The sequence below is a fragment of the Podarcis melisellensis genome, assembly GCF_964234715.1.
Source record: "Podarcis melisellensis genome assembly, chromosome: 9".
In the NCBI taxonomy this organism is placed as follows: Eukaryota; Metazoa; Chordata; class Lepidosauria; order Squamata; family Lacertidae; genus Podarcis; species Podarcis melisellensis.
In genome coordinates, this window is record NC_138541.1 from 37,856,981 (window position 1) to 37,874,166 (window position 17,186).

Here is a 17,186-nt window from a genome sequence, read left to right on the forward strand (position 1 = left end):
AGTTCATCCTTGTGGAAAGTAAATGTCTTCAGTTGGCACTGAAAGATGGTCAGAGGAAGCATGACCTGGACCTCTGGGAGAACAGTAATCCACACCTGAGGTGAAATTGCTGCAATGGCTCTCTGGTGGGTGATAAATCTTCTTCCCTTGGTTAATGGTGGCACTTTGAGAAGGGACTCAAAGCACAAGCAGACCTCAAGCCTGGGCAGAATGATATGCAGAGAAGTGAGTACTGGGTTTAGGGTTTTATATATCAGAACTAACACCTTCAACTGCGGCTGGTGACAAATAGACAGCTAACACAGATCTCCCCCTCTCTTTTTTTAAGGACTGGTGTTATATAGTGCCACACACATGTCCATTCATACTTTGACTGTTGCAACTACTCATAAACTGTAATCTCCAGATCTTCTTCAATGGCAGCCCCATTTAGAGTGAATTCACTTTGTGTCCAGAAGCATGCACCCAGCTCGTCTTGAAGTGAAAAAAGACTCATAATAATTGGACCAAGGAATTCCCTGTAGCCCATTGCAACCCCATTGCAAGCAACTATTTATTAATATCACCAGTGCATTAAAGCTGAACTACAAGGGAATGTAAAAAGACTCTCTTGATGGCTGTTTCATTTTATGCTATCCCCTTTCTCCAGGACCAGTGCTGACAGGTGAGAGCTAGGGAGGGAAAGGGACATTGTTGCTTAATTTTATGTGATTCCAGATTGACCTTGAAAACATGAAGGGAGGAAATAACCATCATTCAAGCTATAAGAAGTGCCACATTAGCAGGAAACACACAGTAATCAAGCTCCCCAAAATTAACCTAAGCACTTTCCCTTAGTTTTCTTTTCTACACAAAGAAACATGCATGGTCCGAAGTGTATTTTAGACATTTGCACATTTAATGTGCAGCTATATTCTACTAAGAGAAATCATAAAGCAAGTAGCATATAGCTCAGAGACGAAGACCCAGTCCTAAATACCTGATTTGTAAGCACGTCCTGTTGATCTCTGTGGAACCTTCTTTCACATAAAGCATAGTGGAGTGGAGCAGCAACGTCATACACATTTGGAAGATTGGATTCTGCTTTCATTTGTTGTAGTGAATAAAAAACCAGATTAGCTCCTCTGCAGCAGTTATTTGATTGTGTTACTTTAACCTACAGTAAGATAATTACTGCTTATGTTGTCAGTTAAAGAATGTTTGGCTTTTCTATGATTAGAAGTGTGTGTGTCCTTTTACTATTTAGGATATCTTCAGGTACTGTCTGTTTATTTTTAGCTCTCTTAATGTTGTGCTTACTTACAGCATGACAGCCTTGCCTCTTCTATAAGGTGAATGACTCACAGCCATTAAAATGAATCTCGATACATTTGGCTACTCACATACAACAGAGGTGCATAATAAGGGGGAATTAGAGGACACAGAATTCATTAATCCACAAGGTGGCCATGATGCCAAGCAGAGACAAGCATATATTTTCTCCTGTATGCTGGATGGAGGAGTGATTCTTAAAAGGGCTTAGAAGTGATGAATTAGTTTGTGGGTGTGGCTCCTGACTCAGGGTGGAAAAAACTGATCTATGGGCATGAACATACAAATAGATCTGTAAAGAAAAAGTATGTCCTATCAGTTCTGTTTTCATTCATATTGATGTTGATTCAGCAACTTTGTCATTTCAGATAAATGCCATTAGGAGTTCATCTATCAGCAGGAACAGAAAATGCAATGCATGATTAGCCATAGCTACAGATCCTATTGTTATGACCTTTAAATTTATTCTGTGTAGTGGTCTGGACACTGATCTAATCCCTATTGCGTGTTGAGTTCCGCAGTGCCACCCCCCAAAAAATTCACACAGCACACGTTAATTTTTTGTTTAGGTTTTTGGCATAATTTTGGCCACAACTTTATTTAAATACAGAAAATGTGAGTGGTTGCTTAGGCATTGGTTATGACTATCTGTCCTTGCCCCCCAAGGACAGAGCTGGCACATCCGGACACCACCGGAAGCCAGCGTGGGAAACAAATATTGGGGAGAAATGAGGCTGGGTAAAATACAGTCCAACACCTCTCACCCTCATGTTCCGGTGGGGTCTTGCCCGGCCCAGGTCCGGCTCCACGGACAAGGACGAAAGGATGGCAAGCCCCTGGATTCCTTTAACGGAATTCCCATTCGCATCATTTGGAGGGATAGGCACCTTACCCCTCCAATCACCAATTTAACCAATGCCTAACCGCCAACCTTACAAGTTGTGACGATTTGCTACGCAGTAGGCAAAAACCAAGTGGCAAGCCAATCAGCCAAATGGCAAAATTCCTACCAGGCCCCCGCTCAAAGGCGAACGACCCCGTGACAGGCATAGCAAGGTCAAATGAACCCAAGAACCACCCTATGAAAGGGAGGGGGGGCGGGTGATCCGATGCAAAACGGCCAAGAGGAAGTCCCCAGGTCTAGCTCCTCAATATATAGACTCTAAACCCCTCCTCTAATTTTGCAACATCCAATTTCCCCAGCGACCCAGTTAACCCTTTCCTACTTGGGTTCCCAAATTTGCCTAGTCATGATGGTGGCCTGCTCCCCAACCGCAACACGTGCTCTCTGTTAGTGAGAACACGCTTTGCGTGTTGAGTTCCGCAGTGCCACCCCCCAAAAAATTCACACAGCACACGTTAATTTTTTGTTTAGGTTTTTGGCATAATTTTGGCCACAACTTTATTTAAATACAGAAAATGTGAGTGGTTGCTTAGGCATTGGTTATGACTATCTGTCCTTGCCCCCCAAGGACAGAGCTGGCACATCCGGACACCACCGGAAGCCAGCGTGGGAAACAAATATTGGGGAGAAATGAGGCTGGGTAAAATACAGTCCAACACCTCTCACCCTCATGTTCCGGTGGGGTCTTGCCCGGCCCAGGTCCGGCTCCACGGACAAGGACGAAAGGATGGCAAGCCCCTGGATTCCTTTAACGGAATTCCCATTCGCATCATTTGGAGGGATAGGCACCTTACCCCTCCAATCACCAATTTAACCAATGCCTAACCGCCATGGAGCCCACGGCTCGCCGCCAAACCACTCACAACCCCAGCCAAGACCTCAGCTTGGCCACCACCGCACCTAGCCAAACTTCATTACCCGAAGCAGAAAGGTGCACGCCATCATCTCGGAACAGAGATGGCCTCTGAGAAGAAATTTCGGGATGAAATATCACATCTCCACCCAACTCCCATACTTTTCTCGTGACTGCGGAGTTGACACGGCTCCTAGCTCTCTCAATGGCGGCTGGGCAACGACTGCCCCTCCAAGCGCGCCGTTGTAGCAGCCTTGACCAAAAGATTTTTCCATCAGGCATCATAGCCTGCAGCGTCTCCAAGTCCGATAAAATGGTTGCACGTAGGGAAAAACAGTTCATAGAAACCAGGTCGTTCTCACCCAGTTGTACCACAATGGCCGACGGGGGTACATCCCATAACAACCGCCTCCGAATCCGAGGCAGGAGCTCCGACCAACGCATTCCCCTTCTGGATATCCAAGACAACTGAACATGTCGAGGAAGGCCGAGACCAGGACCCATACCCAGCTGCCGAGCCGCAACGCCAGCCCAATGGACGATGCTGTGCCCCACCATCCATACGCGGACAGCAGCTAAACCTAATATAAACAAACAAAACAATGTAAGGTCCTTATTAACGAATATAACTTTTGAACACTTCAGACTTCCAGCGACCCAAATCCTGTATTCTGGCTGCTGACAAGCCCCAATGCGCCGCCGTAGTGGCAGCCCCAATCCTGAATGAATGTGGGGCAAAATCAGATGCCCTGCCGCCACCCGCCACAATTACTTTGCGCATTACTTTCGCAAACTGCTGCCTCGACAGGGGGGAACCGTCCTCATGCCTAAGAAGTGGACCATCCCCAGGGGTGCGGACAGACAGGTACCTCCTGACATCCTTCACAGGGCAGGGGCCCGCTTCTCCCGTGGCCGGGAGACGAATGAGGGCCCCCCTGCCCTTTTGGTCCGTTTTTGAATGTCTAATTGTGAGACGGAGTTCGACAGGAGACAACTGCACATCCAGCATCAAAAGGCCACGAGTACGGCCATCCTTATGGTCTTCGACCACTATTTCACCCACCCTCAGGGCCCCAAAAAAGGCAATCGAAAAGGCGGCTGAAAACAGGCGGGCCTCGTACACAGACCAACAAACCACCCGCAGCTTTCTGCGCATTTCACACAACATATCAAAAGATATGGGTTGTCGATTTGCAGGCCGTGAAGGACAAAGACGACTCCATCCCTCCAAGGCTTTGTGAACAATGAACTTCACACAAGGATCCTTATCAAAGAATACCTTGCAGAAAAATGCTATAGCCGCAGCATGTATCCTAATTGTCTTGGCTGCCCTGCCCAATTGAAATAGATGTGCCAGGTAACTTAACACCTGGGAAGATGTGGGTGAAGCCCTTTTGAATTCGCAGGCAGCTTGCTGCATAAACCTTACAAAATCCCCCCACACTTTAGTGTAAGAACGTAGGGTAGAAGGGGAGACCGATGCCGCTACTCCCTGTAAAACTAATTGCTGCCAAGGCTCCAAAGATGCTCCGGGAAACATTCCGGACGTATCCGAGCCTCTGGGACCAGAAGTCTGAACCGCTCCATCTGAAAACGGGACAGAGCATCAGCAATTTCGTTAGACACCCCGGGGATAAAACGTGCTGAAAAAACTATATTATAGCGTAAGCAGTGTAACACAAAAACCCGTAATAAGGCCGACACCCGGGGGGAACGTGACGACAGCTTGGCCAACACTGTCACCACGGCCTGATTATCGGTCCAGAAGCAGACACGACGGTTCCTGAACTCCTCGACCCACAAATGCACTGCCACTGCAATGGGAAAAAACTCGAGAAAGGTTAGGTCCCGCGTAATCTCTACCCCCGGCCACCGTTCTGCACACCAACGACCATTCCAATAGAGCCCAAATCCAAGGGAACCAGCAGCATCAGACTGCACTTGGAAGTCATTACGCAAGTTCAACGTGTCTTGCCATAATGACACCCCATTGAATTCCTCCAGGAATTCCAACCAAATGGATAGATCAGCCCTCACCTGGTTAGAAAGACGTACCCGATGGTGCGGAGCTTTTAACCCTGAGGTGAGACGAGCCAGGCGAGAGCAAAAGGGGCGCCCCGGCGCCACCACTCTACATGCAAAATTCAAATGTCCCAACAGCGATTGAAGCTGCCGAAGGGACACCTTCCTTAATGGGAGGAGATCCCCTATCACCCTTCTCAAGTTTTCTAGCTTATCACTAGGTAAGCTAGAAGTTTGAGCCACAGTATCCAAAAGGATACCCAAATAGGTCAGCCTAGTCGAAGGACCCTCGGTCTTGTCTGCGGCTAAGGGAACGCCCAGTTCCTGAGTGAGATCAGCAAACGCTTGCAATAGCACCGAGCAGTCACCAGTATCAGAGGCCGAGACCAATAAAAAATCATCCAAGTAATGAGTGACCCCGCCCAGACCCGTCTTTGCTTTCAATGCCCATTCCAAAAAGGAACTGAAGGATTCGAAAGCGGCACAGGCAATCGAGCATCCCATTGGCATAGCCTTATCAAAGTAATATTTGCCCTCAAACTGAAAACCCAGTAACCAAAAATCTTCTGGGTGTATTGGCAAAAGGCGAAAGGCAGATTCAATATCGCATTTCGCCAGTAACGCCGAATAGCCAAAACTCCGAATCATCTTGATCGCGTGATCAAGAGATGCGTACTTGACCGAACAGAGTTCAGGAGGGATAACATCATTGACCGACGTACCCATGGGATGTGATAAATTATGAATCAAACGAAATTCCCCCGGCGCCTTCTTTGGCACGATACCCAATGGGGATACGTGCAAAGTTTTAAAAGGAGGGGTATCAAAAGGACCAGCCATCCTTCGCATGGCTACCTCTTTTGCAATCTTCTTTCGAGCAACCTGAGGTAGCTCGCGAACTGACTTTTGGTTAGCGGGATTCCTAGCCACAGGGGATTTGGCTACCGGAATCCGAAAACCCTGCGAAAAACCATTACTCAAATATTCTGCAGCATCCCCGTTGGGGTACGACTGCAACCAAGTGCGCAAAACCCGCAAGCGGACTGGTGTATACGCTAAGGATGTCAGCGAACTACTTTCCAGTTCCTGAGGAGGCGGCGGCGGGGGTGGGCTTTGGGGGTTGCTGAGATCCCCCTTTTCCCCCACGAAAGGGCCGCCGACCTGCAAAACATGAGGAAGTGGGATGCGAACCATTGCACCTTTCGCAGGCGTGGGCAAATTTGCATCCCTGGCGATTACATGAGCCCCTATTGAAATCCCAGCAAAGCAGGCGCCGGCCAGCTTTCGGCACCACAGACTTAGGCTTCTGCTGTTCTGGCGCCTTCTTGTCGATAAGTGGGGCCACGTGGGTGGTCCAAACGTCAAGATCTTTGCGATCCCAGCGAGCAGAAGGAATTTTTGCCGCCCGGCGCCGGAAGGCCTCATCGTATTTTATCGCGGCTTTTTCACCGGCTCTGGTGAATGCAGAGCGAACAATGGACAAATAAACCATTAAATGAAGAGACCTCCGAGGATAAGCCGCCATTACTACGCCAGCAAAGACCTGAAAGCAATCGAGCCAGAGCTCGAAGGTCCTGTCTGCATTGGATACCCCCTGACGCCTTTTGGAAGAGCTACTCTTCTCCTGGTCCTCCGAAGGTGGGGCCAACTTAAACATGTCTACAAATCGACCATCCAAAATCCTAGAGCGCACCTTCGATGACAGGTGCAAACCAGGAATAACGTCTCTGGCAGAGTTGGTGGATACTTTAACATCTGGTACCAACACGCCATCCAAACATTCCTGAACAATACCATACCTAGCCCGATGTGTGTTGGACCTGCGCTCCCAAGCCCACTTAGGGAGCCCCGATGCGGATTCGCCAAAGCCCCAGTAAAGTTCCAGCGAGTTACCCGACTCCTCGTCAGAACTAGAAGATGACGTACCGGTATAAGAAGTAGAGGAGTCATCCCTCCTTCGCTTTGCATGCTTCCGGGAAGATCTCCTGCGGCGACGCTTCCCGCCCGAAGACTTCCTGGCCGGAACCGGTAAGCTGTCTTCAATGGAAGATTCCGATTCCTGATCCGGCCGAGAGGAACCTGGGGCCGATGGAGAAGAAACCACCCGTGAGGGACCAGGAACAGATGCTGCCTCAACGGTAGGCAGCACTAACCTACCATGGCGGGAAGAAGGAACAGAATGGGCACCCCTCCCCGAAGCTCTCCGGGAAGAATGGGACCTCCGTGCACGGCCACGAGCAGCAGGCACGTTTCGGGTTTTGGTTGGCTGGGGGCCACTTCCCCCCACCACAGGCAGCAATCCCCCACTTTCATCCTCATCAGATGACGACAAGACCGGAGATGATGTTCCCACAGGATGAGGCGGCGCTGCAGATGTGGACGGCTGACTGGAACACTGCTGTAGAAAGCCATCCAGATTAGCCGCAAAGCGAGATAAGGCCGCAGGATCACCGGCCATGCTGGACACCAAGGACTGCACTCGTCCCTCTGGTTGCCGTGTCACAGGTGAGCGTAACGCCTGCGATGGGCCTCTAATAGGCCGTTTTGCTGTGGAAGATGAACCAGGGCGAGCTGAGTCCCTCTTTGGAGCCATACCTGCTAGGCAACAGACAATAAAGCAGAAAATTCCAAACTGTTAACGAGTAAACAGGCCTGAACCAGTAGTACTTGAAACCAATAACTCAAGAACACTTCAAGGAACAAAGTAATTAATTCTAATTAAAATCCCTAATTAGAACTTTTACGCGCCTTTCGAACCAACCTGCAAGGAGGGAGTAGGCAACCCAATTCAGGGCTCAACCAAAACAAAGTTATTCAAATAAATCCAGAAAACCTGTAATAAAATTCAAAATTCTACAGAAAAACAATATGCAATGGTGCAACAATCAAATCAACCAGCAGGTGGCTCTATAACAACCTGTCCACTTAAGGAAAGGAGGCTGCAATACCGGCTAGGCCACCAGGGGAGCCCAAGAGTAGGCCGGCTGCAATACCGGCCAGGCCAGCAGGGGAGCTCTGAAGTAGGCCGGCTGCAATACCGGCTAGGCCACTAGGGGAGCTCAAGGGTAAGCCGGCTGCAATAACTGCCGACGGCCACTAGGGGGCGCAGGCCAACTAAAGCAACGATCGCTCCCTAGCCTCGCTGCAATGGAGGACCCCCGTGAAGCAGCGAAAAAACGCCTCCGAAGAGGCGAAGGCCGCTCCGAGGCCCCAGGAGGCTCCCAGGGCCTCACGCCACCCACCAGCGGAGCCTGCTACCCCAGTAGGTAACCAGGGGCCTTAGGAATCAGGCGCTAGCCGCGCCGCAACGATATCGGCTGATTAATTATTTATTTAATTCTTTCAGCCCACGGAGCGTCGGAGACGCGACGGAGGCCGCAACCGCACCGCGAGCCAGCTGAGCAGGGGAGGACAAGGTAAGCCGGGGAGAAGGAAGGGCGCTTTGCCAGGAGCGCTCCGCGGCTCGGAGCCAAGGAGCGATCCTGCGGGCGGGAAAGAGTCTCCCTTAGCCAGGAAGACGGAGGAAGGAATGGGGGGGGGAGGGAAGAATGCCTGCTGCGCTCCGCGGCTGTGGAGCCGCGGGGTGAACCAACGGGCGGGTGCGGGGACTCCCGAAAACGCCGCACACGACTGGGGGGGGGAAGGGGGAAGCCCTGCCGCACCGCGGCCTTAAAAGCGGCCTGTGACAGCGATTTAAAGGTGAGACCTCCCTGGCTAGGGAGGGGGCACCCCCCCTGCCTAAAAGAAATAACCCCACTTCCGCAAAACGTCCGCAATGAAAGCCTAGGAAATTAATTAAATGGGAAGAGTCAAGAAAATCCGGGTGGAAAATTAAGGGGGGGGGGCAATATGGGAAGCAATTAGCAAAGAAATACAACCGTCTCCGACACCAAACAGCTCCGTGATCCGATGCAAAACGGCCAAGAGGAAGTCCCCAGGTCTAGCTCCTCAATATATAGACTCTAAACCCCTCCTCTAATTTTGCAACATCCAATTTCCCCAGCGACCCAGTTAACCCTTTCCTACTTGGGTTCCCAAATTTGCCTAGTCATGATGGTGGCCTGCTCCCCAACCGCAACACGTGCTCTCTGTTAGTGAGAACACGCTTTATTAAAACATTAATTTAAAAGTATTTTTACAATGCAGTCCTATCTCCATGTCTACATGGAGTTAAGCCCCAGTGAACTCTGTGGGATTTATTTCCAGCTAAGTGTGCATAGGGTTGCAACCTAAAGTTGCTTTTCCACCAAAAGGGCCTACCAAGCAGCTTAAAAGATTGAAAAATAGAATAGAATAGAATAGAATAGAATAGAATAGAATAGAATAGAATAGAAAACATCATGCCAAAACTTCAAGGCATCATGTAGTGTATATTTCTATGGAACACTCAAACATTTGGTTACGTCTCTTGCTGACATCACACAATGGGGCAAGTCCCAGACAATCAGCTGATGGGGGTAAGACTTTTTAGGCCCAAATCTGAGAACAGCAATTGATAAGTGGGCAGACTTAGCAGGAGACTATAGCTCCGTGATAGAGCACATGCTTTTTACAATCAAGATGGATTTCTTTCCCATATGCTTTCCCTTCCAGGCTCACTTACAGTAGTGTACCTGGTTACAACAATATATCATCCTGAATGCCATCATAAGAACATTCCGTCCCAGATCAAATGTTCATTCCAGACTGAGAATATAGATATTTTACAAGCTAGTGTAGTTGGTAGATTTCATATATCCTCCAGTAGCTCTGACAAGATGCTAGGCTTGGTTTATTTTTAGTGTGGAAATAAGTAATAATTTGCATATTAATAGCACTTTTTCAGGCAATGATTTCAAGAAAGACACATTATAAATGCTAATTAGCTAAAATGCACAGTCCCAGTCTAGGAAAATAATGGACATTAGAGAATCTGTGCTGGGCCCCTGAATAGGCATTCTTACTCTCAACATTTCTCATCACCCTCATTTCTAAATTTGTACTGTGTTATACAAAGTGACAGAAGTCATTAATGGAGATGACATAACAGAAGTCACAATCAGAATTAATATTCAAGATTGCAGGGGGAGGAGTGTGTTTAATTATTGAAAGTCAGATACATACACTCACTGATAGCCTATAGCTCAGCTACCATTAGGTAGAGTGAATCAGTAGTCTCAGGTAGAATGTTCTTTCTGTTTTACCTTTTTAAAATGGAAACAAACAGACACCAGGTGGGAATTCTGAGGGACAGAGAGTGGAAAGAGCAGTGTGTGCTGCTACTTGGTCTGCTGATGCCTCATAAGCTAATGTATTGCCTTCAAATGCAGTGGAGGACACTTCCCCTTTGCCAATGTTGAGTCAACTGCAAGTCTGGCTGGGATTCAGATTGGTGTGCCTTTCCACCCACTGCTAACATCTCCCCCCGAGCAGCTAGAGAGGAGCACTGGGGCTTCGAGACCCAGGTACACACTCTCAGAGCTCTTCTGTAAGCTGCTGGTAGCTACCCTACAAGCAAGGAGAATAGACATACAAATTATTAGATGGCTTGTCTCCCATCCTAAATCATCCTCACCTCACCATCCTCAAATACAGCCGTGTTCCATCTGGGCTTCTTGGGCTACCATAGCTGACTTTGCCCCTTCCTTAGTTGGAAGAACAGTATATGGGTTAGTTGCATAAGACTGAGCTGGCATTCCTTTTTCACCCTGGGCTCTTTTGGGAGAAAAGTTAGGTTATAAATTTAATAAATAAATAAAACACATCATTTTGGTGATCAGAGGAATGACTCTCCTTTGCTTCAAGCTCTAGCAAGGACAAGGCTTGGCACACCATAGGAGGACCAGTCGGCACAACAAATGTGCTTATGGATCACTCACGGATTCAACATGCAGTGCTTCATGCATGAACACCGGACACCTAAAAATAAAACTCTACTTAAGTTTGCACATTCAATAAGCATGAGGTGAAATGATAGAGGAAGGTCCCTGCAGCACCTTTATGTCAAGATATAGAGGTGTAATGAGCTGGTGCTTACTCTTCAGATCAAGTTCCTGAACCACTGGCTTCCTTCCAGTAACTTGCAAAAGCAAGTTAGATCAGAGCAGAATTAATCAAGAACCAGTCTCATCAATTTCATCCAGACGCTTAATCTTACTGAAAATCTGACATTCGTTCTTGCTTCCAACTCCATTTCCTTGCAGTTTATATTTTAGAATCTAGAGAGTGGAGTCTGGTCATGCATCAAGGCCAAAAATAGATAATTGAAGCCATGAGGTATCACAAAGTAGCTGCAAAAGATGTTTCATCATCCATAAACTGTAGAGCTTATTTTTTTAAGGCTTGATGTTTCACATGGATGCCTATGGTAAGGGTTGGAATGGCAATCCTTCTTCTATCTGAAGAAAAAGAGTAAGTCTTATTTTCCCTATTCCTGTTGCAACAATGGAACTAACTCCCTGCAACTTACATTGGGAAGCAGATTAAAAAACAAAGCTTAAAATGAAACAATTAACGAAAACCTGATCATTGGAGGGGGAGAGCAGCATGTGCAGTGGCTGTATTTTGTGGGTGTCACTGCTTGTGTTTTGAAGCACTGGCTAAAATTAATAGCAAGAGAAATTTCAGAAACCAGTAGGCATACCTATCAATTTGATGTAAATAGCAGGCTCATTTTGACTGGTACACACATACATGTTCATCATTTCGTTAATGTAATCTCAGGTGGTATTTTACATGTGTGAATGAGTAATTACAGAGCAGACATCACAAACAGAACTTTAGCATCACATCAGTCTATGCCCACAATAATACTGGTCAATAGAGACAGTTCACAGTAAATAATGAACTACTGAATAATCGAGAAACGTTCATGCATGTGTGAAGCAGCCTTGAATTTGAGTGTCCTACAAATAATTGAGCTGAACCCTGACCTTCTATGATTTTGCCCTTTGAAATCTACTCTTTGTCATGGTTCTAGGAACAAAAATGTCGAGTGAGTGAACAGAACATTTCTGTTGCTGGAACCATGGCAGTTAAGAGTAGATTTCATAGCTCACAATATAAATACATGTTTAGGGTTTCAAGAGAGGTTATAAAGTGGTCCAGCATAGATGAAAATTAGAGGTAATAACATTCATTAAGTGGAACTGTTGCTGTTGCATAATGTGTAGTTTTGTGAAAGTGCAAGGTTTTTTTTATTAAGTAAAATTTAGTTAACACTTTTTAAGTTAGTAGAAGGGTAGCAGGAAATATGACAGCAGTGTTATTCCCCACCTGTCAAACTGGCAGAGATGCAGCACTCTGCATTGCTTCCATAAAGAAAATCACAATTTGAAAAAGTGATCCAAAAGTAAAACTGAATACAAACAGATTCAATACTAGAGAATTCAGTACTGAGCACAATCTCTCTCTTCACATCACAATCAAACACATGTCTGTTCAGATGTAAGCACCTCTAGGCTCGAAGAGACTCACTCCCAGATAATTACATATAGGACTGCAGTCTCAGTTTACTTGCCTACACCCAGTTCCCAAAGATGCTATTGTGTTTATCTTCTACTTGTGGGCTTCATATAGGCATCTGTTTAGCTACTGTAAGAACAAAATGTTAGGTGAGATGGGCCTTTGCTTTAATCCAGCAGGGCTTTTCTTATATTTTAAAACTGCACAAGAACCATGAAGAGGGTGCAATGTGTGATGACATGATTTAGTTAAAGCCATGGTGATTGCATCTCAGTCAAAATATGTTGGATTTACCTAGAGAGAATGTTGAAGTGTTGAACAGGAGTTTAGTTAAGATGGATGTCAATAGATTCTACAGAGAGGTTAAATATAACAATTCAAGATCACCCAGCACTTGTCCCTGAAAGATCCTTTTGGGGAATAAGCGGGACTACTTAAGAGTAATCCTATGAATAACAGCTAGTCCTCAAACATATGGCCAACATCTTATTAACAGTACTACTGAAATCTGTTGGGAGATCTCATGAGACCAACAAGGTGAAATTACTCCTGTCAATCCATTGGAATGGAGTATTGATCAAAACACTTTCAGTACTACATTCGGGTCAAAAGCTGGAGCGGAACAGTCCCAGAATTCAATGCCATCCAAGTGCACTTAGATTTGCAAGGTGTCCATCTGCTTTTTCAGTACCATATCCAAAAAGAGAGATGGGATGGAACAGTTCCAACAGGTTGCCACATAACACATATTTGGGAAAAGATTCCTCCATGCTGAAATAAGTGGGATTGTGCTTGTTCTGAACAAACCAAGTTCATTGTTTTTCCAGGATTAATGCTTCTGTTTATGACATTCAGAGTGAGTTCAAAACAATATTTTCATTTACAATGGGACATGATGATAAAGGATCTTAAAATATTTCAGTTTATGAGAGAAGGAAATGTAGTATAATTTAACTTCATGTTTTAGTGCTTCTGCAGAGACAGTTCATTAATCCTGTCGCTCATTGGTTTTCTCAGGAATATGCCTGCAGTCAGCACCGTCAAAGTCACATTGCCTGAATGTCAGGGACTGAACAACATGTCTAGAGTAGACATATAGGTATGAAGTGCACTATAATATTGGTGAACACGAGCATAAAGTATGCCAACTTCCAAGAGGATCCTCATATGCAAAGTGTGAAGCAGATGGTTCCAAAACAGATGGTTCAGGGCATGAACATACAAAAGTTCTTCCACAGAGAAGGAGGAGGGGGACAAGGAAAGCACTTCTCTTTTTACCCTGAGTTTTAATAGACTGAAATGTCATAGGAAGTAAAGCTAAATGTCATGGAAAGTAAGGTATAAGAAAAGTTATTCAATGTTAGGAATGAGCAGCACCCAACATTTTATTTTTGGAACCTAATGGTGATAAGCCCTCACAATTTCCCTCACCTTCAGAGTTTGCACCTTCAGCTACTCTGCTCCCATGCATGTGCCACTTCTGAAGTCTGCCTTGCCAGAAGGTTGTTGCAGGCCTCAAGTGGACAAATATAGAGTCACTGAAGTAATAGGGCTAAGGCTAAATATACAGATTAGTTTATTCGGCTTCCCAAGTGTTTATCGAGCTGTTAATTTCTTCACGATATTTGAGCTTTTGCGTGATGTAACAGTCACTTCCAGAAATCTAGCAGAATGTAGTGGAAGTTTAGCACTAATTTTTGTGTTAATTACTTCCAGGAAAACAAACACATTAACCCAGAAAATCTCATTAAAGAAAACCATGGGTCTAAAGTGATGACACTTGAGGCAGTAGAGTAGTTCTTTCCTGCCATTTTCATGGTGAAATGTGGGGGAATAGAAGCACACTTGTGAGGAAAGTTGTCCAATTACACTTGTTTTTGTGTCACACCATTCCCACTGGTGCGAACTGATTTTAGTGTGACATGCGGTATATCGGCCACAATATTTCCCACATCTGAATGCGCCCCAAGCATGTATAGATAGGTAGATAGAGATATTTGCTCTTTTTTTTTATTTGAACTTCAGTTTTCAGTTCTGATACAGGCTGTGTACCCACCAAATGTTTAAAGCATGTTTAAAACACATGACTTCCCTCAAAGAAATAGGAACACTGAGAAATAAAAAAATGAACTAAACCAAAATTTTCCACAGAGATACATGGTAAAACAAGGCACTGGGCAAGCATCTAATACAGGTAACATAATCAAGACAGAGAGGGAACAAAATATGAAAAAATAAAAACAAGAGAGTACAAATCATCAATTATTATGTTTCCCTGAAGGTTTTCAATTCATTCAAAGAAATTGATATTTGGCAGGAATAAAGCTTCTATGAAATGGTCTGTTTATAGAGTCACAAACATCCCTCAACCAGCATCACCAGCATCATTAAATTTATACCCCACCCTTCCTCCTAAAGGAGCCCAGGGCAACAAACAACAATAAACACATATTTAAAGCATCGTATAAAACAATTCTGATCCCGATGTAGACTGGGGAAAATCTCCACTTAAAAGACTTGTTGAAAGAGGAAGGTCTTCAGTAGGCACCAAGAAGACAACAGAAACGGTTCTTATCCTTCAAGGGGAGGGACCTCCAAAGAGGAGGTGCCACAACATCAAAGACCTGATTCCTACATTGTATGGAATGGACCTCTTGATAAGATGGTATCTGCAGGAGGTTCTCTCCAGTGAACAACTGGGTATCTAAAGGGTGAGACAAACTTTCAGATACAGTGATATCTCGGGTTACAAACGCTTCACGTTACATTTGCTTCAGGTTACAGACTCCACTAACCCAGAAATAGTACCTCGGGTTAAGAACTTTGCTTCAGGATGAGAAGAGAAATTGTGGCGCGGTGGCATCAGGAGGCCCCATTAGCTAAAGTGGTGCTTCAGGTTAAGAACAGTTTCAGGTTAAGAACAGACCTCCGGAACGAATTAAGTACTTAACCTGAGGTACCACTGTATCTGGATTCCAAGCTGCATCTGACTTTATACAGCAAAACCAACGCCTTGAACTTAGCCTGGTTCTGCTTTCCCCCTTGTTACTTGGTATGTATTATTTTGGAGATGGCAATAAACATATCCTTCATGTACCAGTTATCTAGAGTGGGGGGGGGCATCCTTCCACTCCTGAGCCACAACTAAATGAGCTGCAACCATCAATAGTGTGTGTGACAATTTATTCAGTAACTTTTGACAAATCAAATTTTGGTGGCACTTTCATTCTCTCATATACTGTATACGAGTGTGTGTCTATATAGGTGTGTATGTGTAAAAGTGTCTTTCATTTATAAAATAAACATTTAAAAATGCAAAGTAGCCTGAAGCTTCCACAAATATATTTTGAATCCATATATTATTTTCCTTCTTCTTTCTTTTGGCATGGAAATCAGGGAAACACCAAGGCAAAATATTTTCCCTTGCATTTATATTAAATATAGCTATACTAGTAAAGCAGTTCAGAAATTAGTCTGTATTTTTCAGTACTGCTCCAAAATCACAGCAGGTCACTGAGTGCAGTATGAATTAACTATTAATCTTAGAGAAAAATACATCTCACTGCCAAGAAAAAGTGAGTTTAGATGTGGCCATTATAAAGGAGCCGCCCTAACAATGCATTCTGAAAAATACCTTCTAACATACATAGGACATTTTTCTTTTTTCTTATTTAAAAGGTCTTCATTGAAATAGCAGTGAGCATTATTCTGTAATAGCAGCATAACAATATAGCTAGCAAGCAATTCATATAAGGATATATATTGTGAATAGTATTCTGAATTTGGGACTTGATCCTACAAATCACTGCACATTTTAGTTCACTGAACAAAAAGTGTAGAATATACTGAACAATATGGAGTTAACATAATATCCATGTGCATAAAATAATGGCTAAAGTCATTTGGTGTATGTGGTCATGGTGTTAAAGATAAGCATACAGAAAAAGATGAATGTCTATGCATGCACATTTCCATCTTTCAGTGTACATTTAGTATGCACCATTCAAGTCCCAAAATTAACATTTAGCTCATCCACTGGCTTCAGTTGAATGACTGCATTCAGGGGCTCAGAATGAATTAAAGTGACTTGTACTTATATCCTAGTGATACCATTTAGGCCTGTGCATTAGCTCTCTCACCATTTGCATGTTTATGCATAGGGGGAGGGTAAATAGCAAAGTGAATCAGGATGGTTCAGGGAACTTTCACTTGCACATTGAAGTAGGATGTCAGTAAGACCCCCTGAGTTAAATCAGGGGGGCCCAAAAGCCACAGAATGCTTGGTCATTCTGGTTTTGGGGTTTTTTTACAATATGGTTTAACATCTCTCTACAAGAAATGAGGCTGTCCAAAATGTTGTCTTCAGAGCACTGAAGAGCTTTGAATTGTTTTTTTGTTAAGCACAGTGGTTTCATATAGGTTTCTCAACAATCATTGACCAATTTTTAACAAACAGGAATTATGGGGAGTGCAGAAGAGGGCCACTGGTTCCCATCCCATTTAGAACCCATCTAGAGGGTCACAGGTTCCCCGTCGCTGGCATATCGCAATGTAAAGGGCGATAGCTCAGCAGCGTTGCAGCTATAAGGTCTCAGATTCAATTACTGCCATATTTGGATGACAAGGAATTAATGTTGAAAGGCTGGAAAGTAT

The 17,186-nt window shown here is 44.9% G+C and overlaps 1 protein-coding gene across 1 annotated transcript; it reads right to left on the reverse strand.

The window, feature by feature from the left end:
• Positions 1–1,818: 1,818 nt before the first annotated feature.
• On the reverse strand, positions 1,819–8,502 carry LOC309378404 (uncharacterized protein). The gene is made up of 2 exons (XM_081926485.1): positions 7,017–8,502; positions 1,819–3,649 (listed from the first exon to the last, which is right to left on the reverse strand). The coding sequence occupies exons 1-2, from the start codon at positions 7,681–7,683 to the stop codon at positions 3,075–3,077; spliced, it is 1,242 nt and encodes a 413-aa protein (XP_081782611.1). The 5' UTR covers positions 7,684–8,502; the 3' UTR covers positions 1,819–3,074.
• Between the last annotated feature and the right edge of the window lie 8,684 nt (positions 8,503–17,186).

What these genes read in the sequence shown, in the direction of transcription:
- LOC309378404 (XM_081926485.1), bottom strand. Translation starts at nt 7,683, where the DNA reads ATGGCTCCAAAGAGGGACTCAGCTCGCCCTGGTTCATCTTCCACAGCA. An exon ending in CTCCTCTACTTCTTATACCG is followed by an intron (nt 3,650 to 7,016) that starts GTACGTCATCTT and finishes TGTTTATATTAG; the next exon opens with GTTTAGCTGCTGTCCGCGTA.